This window comes from Rhododendron vialii, chromosome 11a (assembly GCF_030253575.1).
Source record: "Rhododendron vialii isolate Sample 1 chromosome 11a, ASM3025357v1".
Classification (NCBI taxonomy): domain Eukaryota; kingdom Viridiplantae; phylum Streptophyta; class Magnoliopsida; order Ericales; family Ericaceae; genus Rhododendron; species Rhododendron vialii.
In genome coordinates, this window is record NC_080567.1 from 38,923,826 (window position 1) to 38,941,684 (window position 17,859).

The 17,859-nt window shown below is 40.3% G+C and overlaps 2 protein-coding genes across 2 annotated transcripts; one reads left to right on the forward strand and one right to left on the reverse strand.

Annotated features, from left to right (window-relative positions):
- Nucleotides 1-815: 815 nt before the first annotated feature.
- On the reverse strand, nt 816-1,455 carry LOC131308496 (auxin-responsive protein SAUR68-like). Its single transcript, XM_058335439.1, has one exon. It carries the CDS (start codon nt 1,325-1,327, stop codon nt 887-889), a length of 441 nt encoding a protein of 146 aa, XP_058191422.1. The 5' UTR covers nt 1,328-1,455; the 3' UTR covers nt 816-886.
- A 4,385-nt stretch (nt 1,456-5,840) lies between these two features.
- On the forward strand, nt 5,841-16,117 carry LOC131307676 (expansin-like A1). Its single transcript, XM_058334308.1, has 5 exons — nt 5,841-5,993; nt 6,134-6,243; nt 6,368-6,546; nt 15,298-15,430; nt 15,520-16,117. The coding sequence occupies exons 1-5, from the start codon at nt 5,882-5,884 to the stop codon at nt 15,766-15,768; spliced, it is 783 nt and encodes a 260-aa protein (XP_058190291.1). The 5' UTR covers nt 5,841-5,881; the 3' UTR covers nt 15,769-16,117.
- Nucleotides 16,118-17,859: the final 1,742 nt, after the last annotated feature.

Consider the following 17,859-nt stretch of genomic DNA (forward strand, 5'->3'; position numbering starts at 1 on the left):
AATTGAACTACGTGCTCAAACTCACCAACACACAAAACTACCACGATCTTGGATGCTATGAATCACATAAAACCAGTAGTCAAGAAAAGTGACATGATAGTAGTGGGTAGTTGGGTTAGGGGAAGAGGAAGACCTAAATTGACTTTGGATAACGGGATATAGAAGGACTCAGGCTTACTAAATCTAAGTGAAGAGGTAGCCCTAGACAGAGCTCAATGAAAAAATAGGGTTCCTGTAACCGACCCCGATTGGGACACAAGGCTCGGTGTGGTTTGGTTTGGTTTATCTGAAGGCAGAAGGATGTTAGTCGTAGCTGGTTCCTGCAGGGCCTTTATTACTACGGATTTTCTGCAGGAGCAACACAAGAAAAAGATCATCATTTGAGGAAGAAAGCTTGTATTCTTTATTATCGCTCAAGAAGAGGTGGGGCTCCCAGGGGTTTTGATCTCAAACTTAAAGATTTTAGTGGACGGAGGTTCACAGACGCTTTTCTCGGAGAGCATGAAAGGCCCTAATGGGTCAGTCAAGTTTCGCAGGAAATTGTAGCGAAGGTTCTGTCATACTCTCGAGTTACTGGCTTTCCTTATTGACGTGGTTTAATTGTATAAACTTTTGTTATTTAGTTGCCCGTAAAGAGTCTTTTGAACCGCCAAGCATGTAGTAATTATAAGCAATACTTTTTTACTTTTATTTGCTAGTTTTCGATATTGTCATAGGAGAGAATTTGTATTCCTTTAGAAACTTTGAAAAAATGGGGCTGCATATGTAACCAGGAAACAGATCATTTATGGCAAAAGTAAGAAGATAGTTCAATCTTGTAAAACAGTGAAACTTAACACTACTTGCTGAGGCTTCATATACATAATCTGGCAAAGAACATTTTGAACTACCCACAAACAACTACTTGTTGGCCTGTTTTTTCTTGACGTACAAAAGGTAAAGAGTAGCAACTGCTATTAATGGAAAAGAGCAAAGTTTGCTCAACATCATGAGCTAGACCTCTTGTCATGAGAGATAGTATGTACTTGATGAAAACTGCGTCACATGGCAACATAATTGGCCCGTTTCTCGAGAAGCCAAATTCCTCTGCAGACATCATGAAGAGTTCTCTGAAGATGGTATTCTGTAGGTACACTAATGGAAGCACAAAGCGGATTCGATCGGTGCTGTAGACAACAAAATGGCCTTTATCAGCTTCAGACCATGGGCTAAATGTGCTCCTGTCCATAGTCCCTTTGCTTCTTGGGAAAGAAATTCTTTTTCTCCCAATGGAAGCTATCTTCTTCCACTTTCTTGCCATTCTAATGAGCTTCTTTGCACTTATCATTCTGTTATTTCCTGTTTTGGCTCTAAAAGAGTACTAATACTGAAGATGAGAAAATTTTTGGCTCTTAGAAAACAGAAGAAGTGTTGATGATATGAATGGTAGGCAATGAGATATGTACCATATATACTACGGGGGTTGAGAAGCAACATAAGCTGTTGCTTTTATTGTGTTGGGAGTCAGGCCTAGCAAAACCATGTGACTGGCTCCGTGCTAGAAACAAAATTTGCATGGTAGGATGTTAGTTAAGTCAGGCAATTAACACAATGAGAGGGAGGAGGACAAGATATCCATCAAGTGGTATTCTCATTTATGGCCCCAGAAATTAATGTTGGGTTAGCTATGCACGGTGGTTTAGAAATAACACATGATACAGTTTTCATATGTTTGTGGGTTTTTGCAAAGCAAAATTAACCATGTAAACTTGTTATAAATAGGAGAACATGTACATCAAGGGAAAGCTATACTGGGGATTTTGTCTATGGGTGTTCGGTAGTTTAAGAACACTACGGGACCTGACAGATAAAATGCCGGAGCAAATTTATCAAGAAAGGAATGGTGTCAAAGAACTAAATTTGTTCCGGAAATAACCTCAAATGGCAAACTGCATAGTTAGTGCATCAGTTGGATAGCAGTGGCACTCATCTTCAGGTAGTTCCACAGAAGGATTGAAGAAGCATCCTCCCCAGAATCGTATAGGACCAACATATTTTGATATGAAGGGGCATGCTTGAAATTATAGAAACAAAGTTCACCACAAAATAATTAGGTGTAGCATTACACAGTTACTAGCATAAGATTCTCACAGGCAAAAGGAAGGTCACAGGGCCATTGCTTATGTAGTACCTAGCATTACATAGAGAATGCAAGACTTGCATCAATACACCTGTCAAAAGTACTCAACTATCGAAATGTTACTCACCTGGTTCTGTGATGAAACCATCCAAAATTAATGAGATCCATTCACAAGGAATTAGTATGATGGACATTTGATGATAGAAATTACCCCCCCAAAAAAACATATGGTGATAGATTGATGGAGTTGGAAGTTCCTGGTAGTCTTGTTAGATTTCAGGCAGTTAGTTGAGCTATTTCTCTAACGACGACTTTGATTGGGCCAATTGTACATAGGATCCTAAGTTTTGGGCCCTAAACATGGTTGTTAGCAAGTCGGTGGAAGTAAGATTGTAAATCCATGTTGAAGATCATACAAGACCAGATTATGGCCAAGGTAAAAAATTATCTGTTTTTCTCACTAGTTTCTATTCCACGCACTTGTGTTTCAAACTGGATGTTCAGAGCTTGACTAGGTAAGTTCATCATTGTTCTTGCCTTCTTGGCTGTGAGGCATTTAGAAAGGGTTTAAGCACATGTGCAACATTCAGTATTGGTGGCATTACAGAGAGTGTGAGAATGTGAACAAAGTCAATGACCTTTTGAAACTTGAAAGAAATTCCTTTCATATGCCCTCTTTTAACAATTCACGGTGTTAAGATATGGGCCAAGTAACCAATCTGCATTCCTTTTCAATTAATTCATGCATAAACTTTATTTCCAAACCAAGTGGAGTAGGGCTTTGTAAACACGCACCCTTTTGCAAACGTGTATGGATAGCACGCATCTGTCCTCAATCTTCCCAGAATGTTGTTTAAGAGAGAAGACCTGTCTACATGTTTTTATTAATCCTAGTAGAGGTGGCAATTTTCAACCCCTGAACCATGAACCTGCCCATATCCACCCACTTAAATTACTGAATGCAAGACTTACTTTAATTTAAATATCAAAATGTTACTCACCTAGTTCTGCCATGAACCATTCAAAATTTATGAGATCTATGTAAGTCTCAGGAATTATTCAAAAGAACATGCGGCCTTGATTGATTGAATTGCAAGTTCCTGGTTGTCTTGTTAGATTTTAGTCAGTTAGTTAACTTAGTTGAACTGTTTGTCACATTATAAGCCACGGAACTGGGCATGAAGGAAATCCTTTAAATTTTCATATTGTTAATTTATGCTAAAGCTGCACCTATCATTTGCAGAGCTAAGTTTGGAAAATGAATACACAATTGACTGTTGATTTGTCTTTCCAAGGTGGAAAGAGGATGAGGAGGATGATGAGAAAGCTGATGAGGATGAGCTGAGAATGGTGGACACTGACATTGTCAAAGCTTTCTCTAGATCTTTAGCCACACCCCTCTAAAGAGCCAATACAATGTACTCCACGAAAATGGTATTACACCGCAACGTGATAAGCCCATCACTTGGCTGACGATGCTCCTCTTCAGACGACCTGAACAGCCCAAACTCCTTTACTTCTGGACAAGTTCTTCATAGGGTACTGGTCAGTGCACAGATGTTATGGAAGCTGATTCACCGAGGAGTGAGGAGTAAAGCAGAGTACCTGATGGACACATTACAAGACCCAGCAGCTGTGATGTCAGGCTGGTTGTCCAGTCGAAGGCAAGGTAAGTTTAACTGCTGGATTCACAGCAGGGGTGATTTTTTTTTTTTTTTGATCGACAGCAGGTGTGATTGGTATGGGCATTTAAACTGGCAATTTTATTGGGCCAGGCCTATAACAAAAATCTGTGGCAAAGGATGGGGTGCCTAATTTTGCTTAGGTTGGCGGTAGAAACCCTATGGATTTGATGGGTGCCCTTGAAAAATCTCAATCAGAGCTTGCTTCTATTTTATCTGAAAAAAACAAGCTGAAAATCATCATTGTGTCCCAGAAGCTATGGGGGCCTTCCTTTGCATTCCACTTATGCAACTGCTTAGGGAAGCATACGTTCTTTTGTTATCCCGTCCTAGTATGGGACTAGCAAGCATATGTACAACAGGCTTCTTTTTTCCCAATTTTTATCAGGGATGAGGGATTGGAAGGAAGAAAAATTGTAAAGTGAATCTTTTAGCATTGGCTTTATTTGGTCAAAGAATGTAATTTTCTGATTGCTTTGTTTGAGCCATTGTACATATGATGATGATAAGTTTTCAGCCCTAAACCTCTGCTAATGCATGTTTTTGTCCTGAAAACATGGATGTTTTTGAGTTGGTGGAAGTATGATGGTAGAATCCATGTTGAAGATCATTCAAGACACGATTATGGCCAATAGTAAAAAAGTTCTGTTTTTTGTCAATAATTTCTGTCAACGCACTTGTGTTTCTACTGAATATTCATAGCTTGAGTAATACCAGTTTCTCCATGAATACTTGATAAGTTTGTCATTATTCTTGGCTATGAGGCACTTAGAATGGGTTTAAGCACATGATCAACATTCGGTTTTGGAGGTAGTTCAGAGAGAGCGAGAATGTGAAAGAAATCAATGACCATTTGAAGCTTGAGAAGCAATTCCTTCATACTCATTCTTTTAAGTGTTCAAGGTGTCAGGATATGAATCCGATAGGGGTATCAAACACGGAACACCCTGACCTGATCTCGCATGTAAGGGGGATGTAACGGGGAACAAATGTCTAGTTATTTATGTAGTTTAAAAGTTTATGATATCATGTTTCTGGCAATTTTTGTTGGTTTTCTCGAATTAGAGAGAGGGAGAGATGATGTGGTTCTTAATGGCTTGAGCCTTGATGGTAGGAAAAACAGAAGCACAAGGACACCTTTGTTGTTGCAGCTATATAGGTGTACTGATTCTAGATAGTACTATTACTCAAAGATTGGATGCATCCTCCACAGTATGGGTTGAATTGCCATATAGCACAGCGTGCTTTTTGTTCCACAGCTAGCCCTTAGCTGTTAGCCTGTTACAGTTTGGCATTTTCTTGCTTACTTGATAAGAACAACTGGTAGACATTGTTTCTATCTCTCTCCACTCTCATTTACAAACTAAACAGCTTTCATCATCTTCACCAAACTGCATCTCATATAGTCATATCCTTTAGTCAAAAGTTTAAAAAAAAAAAAAAAAAACTAAATTGGTTGGACCTAACCCCTGCCCCCTCAATAGTTCCTCCCCTACACACAGAGAATAAGTACATTGTCATATGACAGAAAAAAGACCTCATAAAAATTTATCAAATTACTTCTTCTTCTTTTTTTTATACGTAGTGTCATACATAGATGCTACTATACAAAAATGATCCCAAAAAATGGTTTGCGTTCAAAACGAAGCAATTTATCCGAAGAAGCTGACCCACATATATACCACATTATGAAGGATATAGCGTACCATGATCCCATTCCGTTCTGCATAACCACAGCTTTACACATCCAAGCAACCTTGGTTTATGTCCACTGACTAACAAACCCCTAGACAAAGGGGAAGGCAAAATGTAAATGTAGCCACAGCTGTTGCTGCATAGGCAAACAGTCGGTGAGAGACAAAGACACCCATGCATGTCAATGTATCATACGGTTCCGTTTTTATCTTTCGTCCCGCCGCATTTATGCAAATGCCCGTCTCTTTCATTTCCCCAATCTACTAATATGCCTAATGCAACAAACCAAATGAAAGCCCAATCAAGTTGTCTTAAATGCTAACCTGGACTCCATATTCAAAACTCTATATATTGGTCTTCACTCTTTCACCAAATTCTCTACAAAATGGCTTTCTTTCTCTGCTCCCTCTTCTTTCTCATCTCTTCTGCAAGTGCTTGTGATAGCTGCGTCCATCAAACCAAGGTTGCTTTTTTCTCCAAAGCTGATGCCCTATCATGTAAGAGTCAAAAGGATCACTCTCTCCTTTTCATGTGTTTGATTGATTGTTCGGTGATTAAGAACAATATTAGCATACACCCAGATGATAATTTTTCGAAATATTAACTGGGCCATCATTCTTTTTTGAAATTGATGCAGCTGGGGCTTGTGGGTATGGTTCCTTGGCTATAGGCTTCAATGCCGGACAACTTGCAGCTGCTGTTCCTGGTCTTTACAAAGACGGAGCTGGTTGTGGTTCTTGCTTTCAGGTTTATTTGGGTTCACAGACCTTTCTTAGATTTATCAATTTGATATTTGGTTTTTTGAATTTTTTTTTCCTTTCTTTATGGCAATTCTGGTTGGTGGTATGTGACTATATATGTGGTTTTGCAGATAAGATGCCAGAACAATAATCTCTGCAATAGGCAAGGAACAAAAGTGATAATTACTGATCTTACCCAGAATAACCAGACAGATTTTATTCTCAGTAGCAGAGCTTTTAGGGCCATGGCTTACAAGGGCATGGACCAAGGCATTTTGAAACTTGGGCTCGTCGATGCGGAATACAAGAGGTGAGCAGAGTACATTACACAATATACTCTTCATTACACCCGTAGACACTCTAATCTGGGCTTCTAGATTAGTTTACTTACGATTTTTGATTCCCCAATGATGAAATAGATCAAGAACACTCCGGAAATGATAGCGTGTTTGAGTTTTGAGTGTTTGCAAAGCCTTTAAACCTAACTTAGCCTAAGCCACTTCAAAAGAGCTAAAAACCCTATTGGCACGTGTTGGTTGAGAGTCCGCGTGCGTAGATCAACTTGACAGGTTTTGGTCAATGGTCAAAGCTTGACCGTTGACCAACGCATGAGTAGGTGGTAAGCACGCGCCAGGGCATAACCATCACGCGCCGGGGCACATCATCGCGCGCCAGACTAAAACCATCGCGCGATGGTCAAAATGCCAGGTGGTGGTCAACAGTCAAAGCTTGACCGTTGACTATCGCGCACCAGGACGCACCATCGCGCGATGGTCCAAGATGTCCCATCACCTTTATCAGCTGGAAAGCTTAGCCACCAAACAAACTTCAGCCAGTCTCGTGTACTGGCTGAGCTCCTCTCATTGCACCAACCAGATTCACCCTTTTCTCTTCTATAAATACCTCCCTTTGTTCATCTTTTAAAGGGTTACAAAATTTGAAAGGTTAGAAAATCCATACACCTTTGGTTACATAGCCAAGCAACAAGCTACCTTATTCTTTGCATCTACCACTCAAACAAACACTTCAAATCCTATTTTCAACTTCAAAGCTCAAACATCATTCAAACTCAAAAATCAAAGGTATAGCTTACCTTTGTTCTGCTCTCTGTTCTGATCCCTGAGGGGGGTTAGCAGGACCAAGGCTAGTAATTAATACCTGTCCTGGTTCTAAAGCTAGCAAGGTTTCAAAAACCGTCGAGGTAGGAACCAACGCGCGATGGACCCACTCACGCGCGCGACTGTCCCAGTCATTGCGCGATGGTCCTCGCAAAAATGCTTAGCCTCCGAACCTCGCCTTCGAATAAGGTTAAGAAAAACCTCAAGCGTAGGGCTAGGTCGTCGATAGCATAATAACCGGAAAGTCCGGAAACGTACCCACAGAGAATCAAAAATAGCTTAAACGGATTGTAGTTTGTAAGGATTTCGGCGTTTAAAATGACCAACTTTCGATTTTGTTTTGAAAGTGGAAATGCTAAATAAAAAGACTAGAAACGAGATTTATAAACTTAACAAGGCAAGTCTAGGGATCGTCTATCCCTTGATAAAGGTCGTTACAGGTTTTCAATATAACTTAAGTAAGAGTCACGACCGCGTGCTCACGCCCGGAAGATTTAGCTTTAACGATTACGTTTAAAGAAAGATATGATTAAGCGGAGCTAAACAAACCTATTTTTGCTAATGTATCTAACACGTAGGAAGCCACGAGCCCTCGGTATACTGCTTGCCAAGATCGTTTGACTAAACTACATATCAAGGAGTTAACACCCCTTGCTTAGACCAAAATGGCTAGGTTAATGAAATTTCGAAAACCATGATTTTAAGTCGAGGGTTCGAGAACCAAATAACACTTTAAGTCTTTAGGAAAGAGTAGCCTAAGATTTAGCCAAGAAACTACTCACACATATTGAAAATGTTAGAAATTATACTAGGAAATAAAAACACGATTAACCGATAAAAACGAAAATAAACCTGATATTAGTAAGAATCTAATCCGTACAAACAACTTTAATAAACGAGAAATTAACAAACAAGAAAGACTTACTAGTGTTCTTGAAAGATTTAACTAAGAAAGCTTGGAAGACATTAATGGAGAAAGACTAACCTAAACTAACTACCTCTTTTTTTACAAGTGAGAGAGAGAGAGAGGAGAATTTATACAAGAAACTTTCTCTCTCCACACAAAATATCCCAAAAGGTACCTACTAATGGAAAGTTTCCACTAATGGAAAGTTAAAAGCTGTCAAAAAGTAAGTCGGTAAGCCTCCTGTATCGATACTCCAAAGCTGTATCGATACTGAGTTGTCTTGCTTTGAAACCCAGGATTCCCCGTAGACGACCCGTATCGATACACTTAGAGCCGTATCGATACGCTGAGATCCGTATCGATACGCTGAAGGCTGGATTTATGACTTCCTTCTGTTTTGAATCCGTATCGATACTCCAAAATCCGTATCGATACGGTTCTGCTTCTTGGCAAATCAAGTCCCTTGTGCCCCGATTTGACACCCGACGGCCCATGGCACGCTCCGAACACTCCCAAACTCGGATTTAGGTGTTCTTTGGACCGTTAGAAAGCTTGTCGAGTCTACTTTCTAACCCAAGTGGTTTGGTTCAAAGGTAATTTATACATAAAAAGTTATGACAATTCTACCCTCAGCTGGTCGGAAGATGAGTAGCTTTGGTAAAATCCTCACTTCTCCTTCAATTCCCTTGACCCTTGGGCGACCTGAGCAACCTCCAAACCATCTCTTCATGACTCTTCAGGCACCACAACGTGGTGGCACGTGGCCTTGAGTACTTGGTTGCACTCGGAGCATTCCTTGGCATTCAAACGCGCCTTATTTATACGAATTACCTGAAACATACAAAAACTTACCTTACGTGCAATATCGCTATAAAAGTTAAATAACGCAAGTTAAAACCACATAAAACGGGACTAGTCACACCAGATATCTACAATATTGGGTGCTCATCACACCCCCCAACTTGAACTTTGCTAGTCCCTAGCAAACTAAAGCAAAATGTATTTAACTAAATTATGCAATCTCCCAAAACGAAGATACAAAAGCTATGCTCAACTCTACAACTAGGCAAGAGTCCAAAACACCCCTTCAAATCCGATCACATGCAATCCACGCACAAACATGCCATGAACTAGGATGAACAAACTATGTCATATTAGAGTAGTCAAACATGCATGCACCACAACGAGTTTCGACTCCAAAACTCACAAAGATACGCTCTTATTCGACTTTTCACACAATGAGATACAAGACACATCCCATGACAAGCGCTAGCGAGTAAATGCAATAGCCAGAGACAAAAAGCTATGCATGTTATCAAAAGAGCGCTAAGAACGAAAGGTAAGCTAATTATTCACAACTATGCACGACAAATGATAAATCATACTCAAAAAGTAGTAAATATCAATCATGCATCAAACAGAGTTAACTAGCGTACAAAAGATCAATGGAGGACTTTATTAGCTTATAACGACCTTGGATACAAAGAGAAAAGGACTACAAAAATGTAGTGGCCATATACATGTATGATTCATCTACCCTTGGCCACTACCAACCTTAAACTACTCAAGGCGTGGCCACATGCCGGCCAAATACCAAACAAAGGTACGAAGAAGAAATAAAGGACAACTACTCGATAAGTCCTACAAAAACTACTACCACCGACTTAACCACACATAGTCGTCATCCTCATCCAGCTCCTCACGGTATTGAGCACTGAGCTCCCCTTCCTCATCGGACTCTTCCTCATCTGGAATGTAAGCTAGCCCGGAGGTCACACCAATCCTAAGTACGCCAACAACTCCAATAAGATGCGTGAAAGATATATACACTACTCAAGCATGAACAAAAGGTATTATTTACGCAAATGCGGGAAATGAGAACAAAAAACATGGGATGCTTCAAAAATGAATCTCTACTCTAGCGATGCATAACGCTTGATTTGACTTTTAGGCTCAACTTGTTCATCAATGTTCATGTATATGCATGTGACATAGATTCAAACAATAACCAAATTCGAAGGGATACACGACTCTTGCCATTGACACAATTGAGCATAATTAAGGTATCTAGGATGCGAAAACACTACTAACAAAGGAGGATTGCAACAATATTGAGAGGAAAGAACAAAAGATTGTACCTCCGGGGGAATGTCAACCCCCGTATACCCCGACCAAGTTGGAGGCTTTGGCATCATCGTCTTCTTTTGTCATTCGAACGGCTTTCAAGGTCGACTCCTTCGGCTCTTCCAACGGAACCACAGCTAGTCACACAGGATCATGGCCAAAACTTTATTAGACTAACAACCGCGACACGCAATCACACCCATGCTTAGAGCTCCTGAATGCCTCATTCACCTTGACTTTAGATCCAATCCACCAAGGCTGGTGTGGTAGCACATACACCCTGCAAAAGACTTAAGCTCGAACTACCTACTAAGAGCCAAATGACATTAGAACCGCCCAATTTGTGTTATCCAGGCTCAAAAGTAACCAACAGTAAAATACAACCAAATCTTCATGCGATTACACAGGTACTACTTTTCTCCCCATTTTTCAAGCGAGAAACAGATGGCTATATCAGACCATCAAATTAAAGAGAAAAAGAAAAGAGAAAGAAAAAGTTTATGTACGTTCAGCCAAACGCGGGCTCCAAACATTTATCATGCCAACTAGAGCTAATAAAATGAACATAGCACTACACTCCACACTCTGCCTCAAAAATTGAATCCGACCATACCACAAAAATAAATACTTTGAGTACCGCAATTGCCGAATTTGTTTAAGATATTTAAGTTCAACCAAGTGCGCATTCCAAACTAGATTGATTTTCAACGAGCTGACAAAATCTACAATGTAAGGATGGTAAATCAAATCAAATTCATCAACACCAACAAAATCAATCAATTCGACTTTTAAAAGCTCTTGCACAAGTGGAGACTCGATAGGAGGGGTGGCATCGTCTAGACCTGAGAGTATTGGATGGTTCAAAATTTCTATGGAAGGTATCTCCTCAAAGGAAGGAGACAAACTCTCAAGTCTAGACACATTCTTCCCATTCTGCTCATTCAGCAGAGCATTCAAGAAGTCTACCTCCGCATTCGTTTCCTCAAAATTGAGAAATTTCTCCCCTGGATTGTCACACAAAAAGGGATCCATAGAGGAAGAACACTGGACAACAGGTTCAACATATGGCTCATCACTCCATTCAGAGACTCTGCGGAGCTTTCATAAGCTAAACTATCATTTTCAACAAAGATATGTGGCTCAATTTCCTCTTTTATGACATTTGAGTTGGACTTTTGGCAATGTTGAGCATAAACCCGAGATTGTAAAATTGCGGCCAAACGATCAAAGAAATCTAAGGCTTGAACGGGTTCTTTTTCAAAAAGTTTGTCATCGCACATCATGTCTAAGAATCGCTGACTCTTTTGAGAAAGTCCATCATAAAAATAGTTAGCAATTTGGAAATTATCATAGCCATGATTCGGGACCGCAATGAGCAAATCCTTGTATCTTCCCCAACATGCATAAAATGACTCATTTACTCTTTCAGCAAAAGTTTGAATTTGGTTCTTGAGATCAAACCAATTGGTAATGGTCATACGACTTTTAAAAACATTGGCGTCATGAGTGGCTATGCAAGGGGGAGTGAAAATTTGATTGGGACAAAGGTGATCCCGCAAGGTCTTATGGGGTGTGATAATTTGATTGGGACAAAAGTACTCCCGCAAAGTCTTATGGGGTATTTCCCAATTTGCCGCAGCCATTCTATTTGATTGATAAGACATAAAGTAAACAGACTAGAGGGGTTATGCCGCCACCTCTTTCAAAATAGTTCCGTGGGGTTAAGCCACCTCCACATTATATGGACAATGAAAGAAAAGGCAATTGATACTCAATCTAGCTGCGTTACACCTCAAGTCGAATTGGTGGCTCAGTTAGAGGTATCCGCAAAGTTGAGTTCAAATTACACAAAGAAAAATAAACGGAGTACTTACAGTGGTTTGTCGAACCTCCAATATAAGCTATAATAAGAATTTCCCGGCAACGGCGCCAAAAATGCTTAGCCTCTGAATCTCGCCTTCGAATAAGGTTAAGAAAAACCCCAAGCGTAGGGCTAGGTCGTCGATAGCATAATAACCGAAAAGTCCGGGATCGTACCCACAGAGAATCAAAAATAGCTTAAACAGATTGTAGTTTGTAAGGATTTCGGCGTTTAAGACGGCCAACTTTCGGTTTTGCTTTGAAAGTGGAAATGCTAAATAAAAAGACTAGAAAAGAGATTTATAAACTTAACAAGGCAAGTCTAGGAATTGTCTATCCCTTGACAAAGGTCGTTGCCGGTTCTTAATATAACTCAAGCAAGAGTCACGACCGCGTGCTCACGCCCGAAAGATTTAGCTTTAACGATTACGTTTAAAGAAAGATATGATTAAGCGGAGTTAAACAAACCTATTTTTGCTAATGTATCTAATACGTAGGAGGCCACGAGCCCTCAGTATGCTGCTTGCTAAGACCGCTTGACTAAACTACATATCAAGGAGTTAACACCCCTCGCTTAGACCAAAATGGCTAGGTTAATGAAATTCCGAAAATCATGATTTTAAGCCCGAGAGTTCGAGAACCAAATAACACTCTAAGTCTTTAGGAAAGAGTAGCCTAAGACTTAGCCATGAAACTACTCACATATATTGAAAAGGCTAGAAATTATACTAGGAAATGAAAACATGATTAATCGATAAAAATGAAAATAAACTTGATATTAGTAAGAATCTAATCTGTACAAACAACTTTAATAAACGAGAAATTAACAAACGAGAAAGACTTACAAGTGTTCTTGAAAGATTTAACTAATAAAGCTTGGAAGACATTAATGGAGAAAGACTAACCTAAACTAACTACCTTTTTTTTTACAAGTGAGAGAGAGAGATAGGAGAGTATTTATACAAGAAACCTTCTATCTCCACACAAAATATCCCAAAAGGTATCTACTAATAGAAAGTTTCCACTAATGGAAAGTTAAAAGCTGTCAAAAAGTAAGTCGGTAAGCCTCCCGTATCAATACTCCAGAGCCGTATCGATACTAAGCTATCTTGCTCTGAAACCTAGGATTCCCCGTAGACGACCCGTATCGATACACTTAGAACCGTATCGATACGCTGAGATCCGTATCGATACGCTGAAGGCTGGATTTATGACTTCCTTATGTTTTGAATCTGTATCGATACTCCAAAATCCATATCAATACGGTTCTGCTTCTTGGCAGATCAAGTCCCTTGTGCCCCGATTTGACACCCGACGGCCCATGGCACGCTCCGGACACTCCCAAACTCGGATTTAGGTGTTCTTTGGACCATTAGAAAGCTTGTCGAGTCTACTTTCTAACCTAAGTGGTTTGGTTCAAAAGTAATTTATACATAAAAAGTTATGACAATTCTACCCTTAGCTGGTCGGAAGATGAGTAGCTTTGGTAAAATCCTCACTTCTCCTTCAATTCCCTTGACCCTTGGGCAACCCGAGCAACCTCCAAACCATCTCTTCATGACTCTTCGGGCACCACAACGTGGTGGCACGTGGCATTGAGTACTTGGTTGCACCCGGAGCATTCCTTGGCATTCAAATGTGCCTTATTTATACGAATTACCTGAAACATACAAAAACTTACCTTACGTGCAATATCGCTATAAAAGCTAAATAACGCAAGTTAAAATCACATAAAACGGGACTAGTCACACCAGATATCTACAATATTGGGTGCTCATCATGGGGATTGGTGTCCTACTGTTTTATATTGTATTTTGTATATAGATCATTCTGCAAGCATGTAAAAAACCAGTTTACTGTTTTTCTTAGTATAAACTGTTAGCTTTGTAGTTAATTTGCATTTCTGCTGTTTTGGAGTACCTTTGGGATTATTCTGGACATGTCCCAGAACCCAGAAATATGTAAACCACACACTGGTTAAAAGGCTCAGACCATCGCGAGCATCGCGCGCCGGACTGCACCATCACGCGCTAGAGCGCACCATCGCGCGACGGAGTGCCATACTCGCGCAATAGTCTGCCTTTGACCAGTGAGTGACCTTGCACGGGTAACTTAGTTTTAGACCATTATTTTGTCCCCACACTGTTTATGGGGTGTTTTGTTAATTTGTAGGGCTTTTCAACCTTTAAACTGCTTAGAACTGCCTATCAAGTGCTTACAACAGCTTGATTTGTCTTGGGTGTGCACTGGTCCTTCCAGAGCCCAGAGGGTTTGAGAATAAAAGCTGTGGGTTTGAGCTCACTAGCGCGCACGTGTCTTGGAGTTGCGCGCACAGGAGTAAACAGCATGCAGTGACTTGTTCAGTGCATGCTGGTTTCTTCCTGCGCACGTCACTCCAAAACAGGGGCCTCCCAGTTTGTTTAAACTCCCACAGCAGTCTGTTTTCATCCTATACTAACTGTTCATCCATGCTATCATTCACATCCTGCAAATGTGTTACAACTTTAATCCCCATTAAATTGTTCCCCGCTCCCTAAATAATGGCTAAAGAATTGATTAATCAAACAGAATCGCAAATGTTTTCGCAAATGACTAAGTAGAGACCGATCTCCGGATTGGGCGAGAGGGGTGCCTTAAAACCCTTCCCCTCTCGTAACCTAGCTCCCAAACCAGATATGGTTATGACGGACTGGTGCCTTCACCTTTTTCAAAAATCAAACAGCGCAGCGAGCGTTTCAAGTTTGGTTCCTTGGGTGTCAAACCTTCAAACCCAAGTGGCGACTCTGAATTGAGCGTTCGTCTGCCAGAAAAGCGCGCGCTCATCGATCTACCCTTCTTTTTCCGAGCACGCTGCCCACAACACCCTCTTCATGAATACTGCGGGACTAGAACACTTAACAAGTACTTTAGTTGCAAATATTGTACTAAGGATCTCGTGGTCAAGAGTGCACAAGATAGGGAAACCAAAATATTTTTGGACAAATAATTTCGTAACTTCTGCGTTTCTCTAGTAAGTGATAGTTCCGTTTTAATCTCTTTCGTTTTGAAACAGAATACCATGTGATTACAAAAATCAGAATTTGGCTGTCCGTGTGGAAGAAGCTAGCCAAAAGCCAAATTATCTAGCGGTTAAGTTCCTGTACCAAGGTGGCCAGACAGAAATTGTAGCAGTTGATGTGGCTAAGGTAAATTGAATAGCTCTCTAAGGTCAATGGATTTGATGGAATGTTAAAACCTCGCTTGATGTCAATGTATTTGGTTTGCATATCTGTAGGTTGGTTCACCAAATTGGACTTTCATGACTAGAAACAATGGCGCTATATGGAACACAGATAGAGCACCAGCAGAGCCGTTGCAGTTCCGAATGCTCGTGACATATGGCTACGATGGGAAGTGGATTTGGGCCCAAAATGTACTCCCAGCTGATTGGAAGGTTGGGGTTATTTACGATTCTGGTGTCCAGATCAATGAAATTGCACAGGAGGGCTGTTCACATTGTGACATTAATGGAAGTTGGAACTAATAATAAATCTTGTTTAACTTTTGTGATGATGTCGACTGCTTTCAACGATGAGATTATGGGAGTTGCTGAATCTACGCACCAAATGGGAGATGCCGTTTTGTTTATGTAACTGTTTGTACTTCGGTTGTAAACTCTACTTTTTTCGGCTTTTGTTGACTCATTGTCAACTTTATTTTCTTTTCTTTTAGGTTCGTGTTGGGCATATGATTATAAGGGTCTAGGTGCCAACATAGTTGGAATGTTTTCTTCTTGTTGTGATGCCGTTTCCACGTGTCCCATTTAATCTTTGTAACTCTTATTTTAAAAATTAATGAATTTTTTTTTTTTTGTCGTTTAAAAAAAAAAGAACAGAAGTCTTTCCTCCCTTCAATAACGTGTTCACTTACTAGGAAAAAAGGAAGCAATTCTTGCCGAATGTCCTTTTTTGCTTGAGGTTGAATCATCTTTCTCATATAAACTCTGCATTGTACTATGCTGAACCTTGTAATGACTGTCGCTGCATTTGTATCCTTAATTATTCCTATCAATCCCTTCCAAATTCTAATCACACCTTATTAACAAATTCCATGTAAAGTAACAATTCCACCCAAACTAGTACAATAATCAAACATGGCACCGAAAATATATGACATGCGGGGCCGTCTTTGACATTAAAGCATGATTCAGCTTTAAAGCATCCACATTTGACTCTTGAAAACTTTGTGTGTTATATATGACAGAAAATGCTAAAAGTGGGGTCCAAAAATTGTGTTAGAGAATAGAGAGTTGTTAGGTAGAGAAGGCAAAAGTGACACATTTGACATTGTTAAGGCAATTAAGGGTATTTGTTACTTGTTAGAGTATAAAAAAGAAAAAAAAATTACATGGTCTCTCTCTCTCTCTCTCTCTCTCTCTCTTCTCTAATGCACGCACACTAACTACCGTAAAGGCCACAGTAAACTCACCTTTAAAATCTGACCCGAAAGTGTTAAACTAATGGGGATGCTCCTCAAATTAATGGGGATGCTCCTCAAATTAATGGGGATGCTCTTAATTACTCCTAGTAGACAGGGCAACCATACTACCATAGTATCCCAAAGCTGGCTCAAGATCTACTCACTACCTCTCTTTGCACCTGCCAATTTTCAGCTTGCAAAGACCATTTGACATGTTGTTTTCAGATTTCAATAATGGGCCGGACATTGTTCAGGCCCAAAGGGAGTTCAATTAGGCCCACACTGAGTTCAAACCCAACTCTGTATCGCATTATGATTGAACCTTCATAGGTCTCACTTCATTGCTTGGACTGAATTGGTTTCTTTCTTTAGTCAAAGGATTTTTACCTAGCGAAGAAGAACAATTGACATGTTGACTTTGGATTCCAAAATGGGCCAGGCCAAAGAAAGTTCAGGCGGATAAATAAGAAAGGCACATCTATTAATAGATGGAGAAGTGGTAGCCGTACCGACCCATTCCATACCGAAACCGTACCGACGGCCACTCCGGGCCGTCTCTGGCCACCGGACGGTTGATCCGAGCCGTCCAAAAATTCTAAAAAAAAAAACCGAGCGGCCCCTTAGCGGGAATAAACGGCATCCGATCTGTGTAGAGTGGTTAGATCGAGTACCCTATTTTTCGCGTATACATATATACACGAGTATACACGAAAAATAGGGTACTCGATCTAACCACCCTACACACATCGGATGTCGTTTATTCTCTTAGAGGGCCCCTCGGGTTTTTTTTTTAGAATTTTTGAACGGCTCGGATCGGCCATCCGATGGCCGGAGACAGCCCGGAACGGCCGTCGGTACGGTTTCGGTATGAAATGGGTCGGTACGGCTAGGATTTCTGATTAAATTATGATGTTATCCTATAGGCTGGCCTGCCTTGTTTTTGTTTTATTGAGGAGAGATGTTCAAAGCTGCTTTGGCCAAGTAAAACTGATCTTTACATACATGCATGTAGTTGTCTCTCGTCTCATGTATATGTCTTTTCCATCCGTAAATAAGTCAAAAGGTAACCTCAAAAGAGTAAATTAATATTTAAGGACTCCATTTATAAATTTTTACTATTGATCGGATTTGAGAGCACAAATAGCCTTCCAGAGAG

Coding starts and splice junctions, on each gene's coding strand:
- LOC131307676 (XM_058334308.1), top strand. CDS start 5,882: ATGGCTTTCTTTCTCTGCTCCCTCTTCTTTCTCATCTCTTCTGCAAGT. Junction 5,994..6,133: donor CAAAGCTGATGCCCTATCAT/GTAAGAGTCAAA, acceptor AAATTGATGCAG/CTGGGGCTTGTGGGTATGGT. Junction 6,547..15,297: donor GTCGATGCGGAATACAAGAG/GTGAGCAGAGTA, acceptor GTTTTGAAACAG/AATACCATGTGATTACAAAA.
- LOC131308496 (XM_058335439.1), bottom strand. CDS start 1,327: ATGATAAGTGCAAAGAAGCTCATTAGAATGGCAAGAAAGTGGAAGAAG.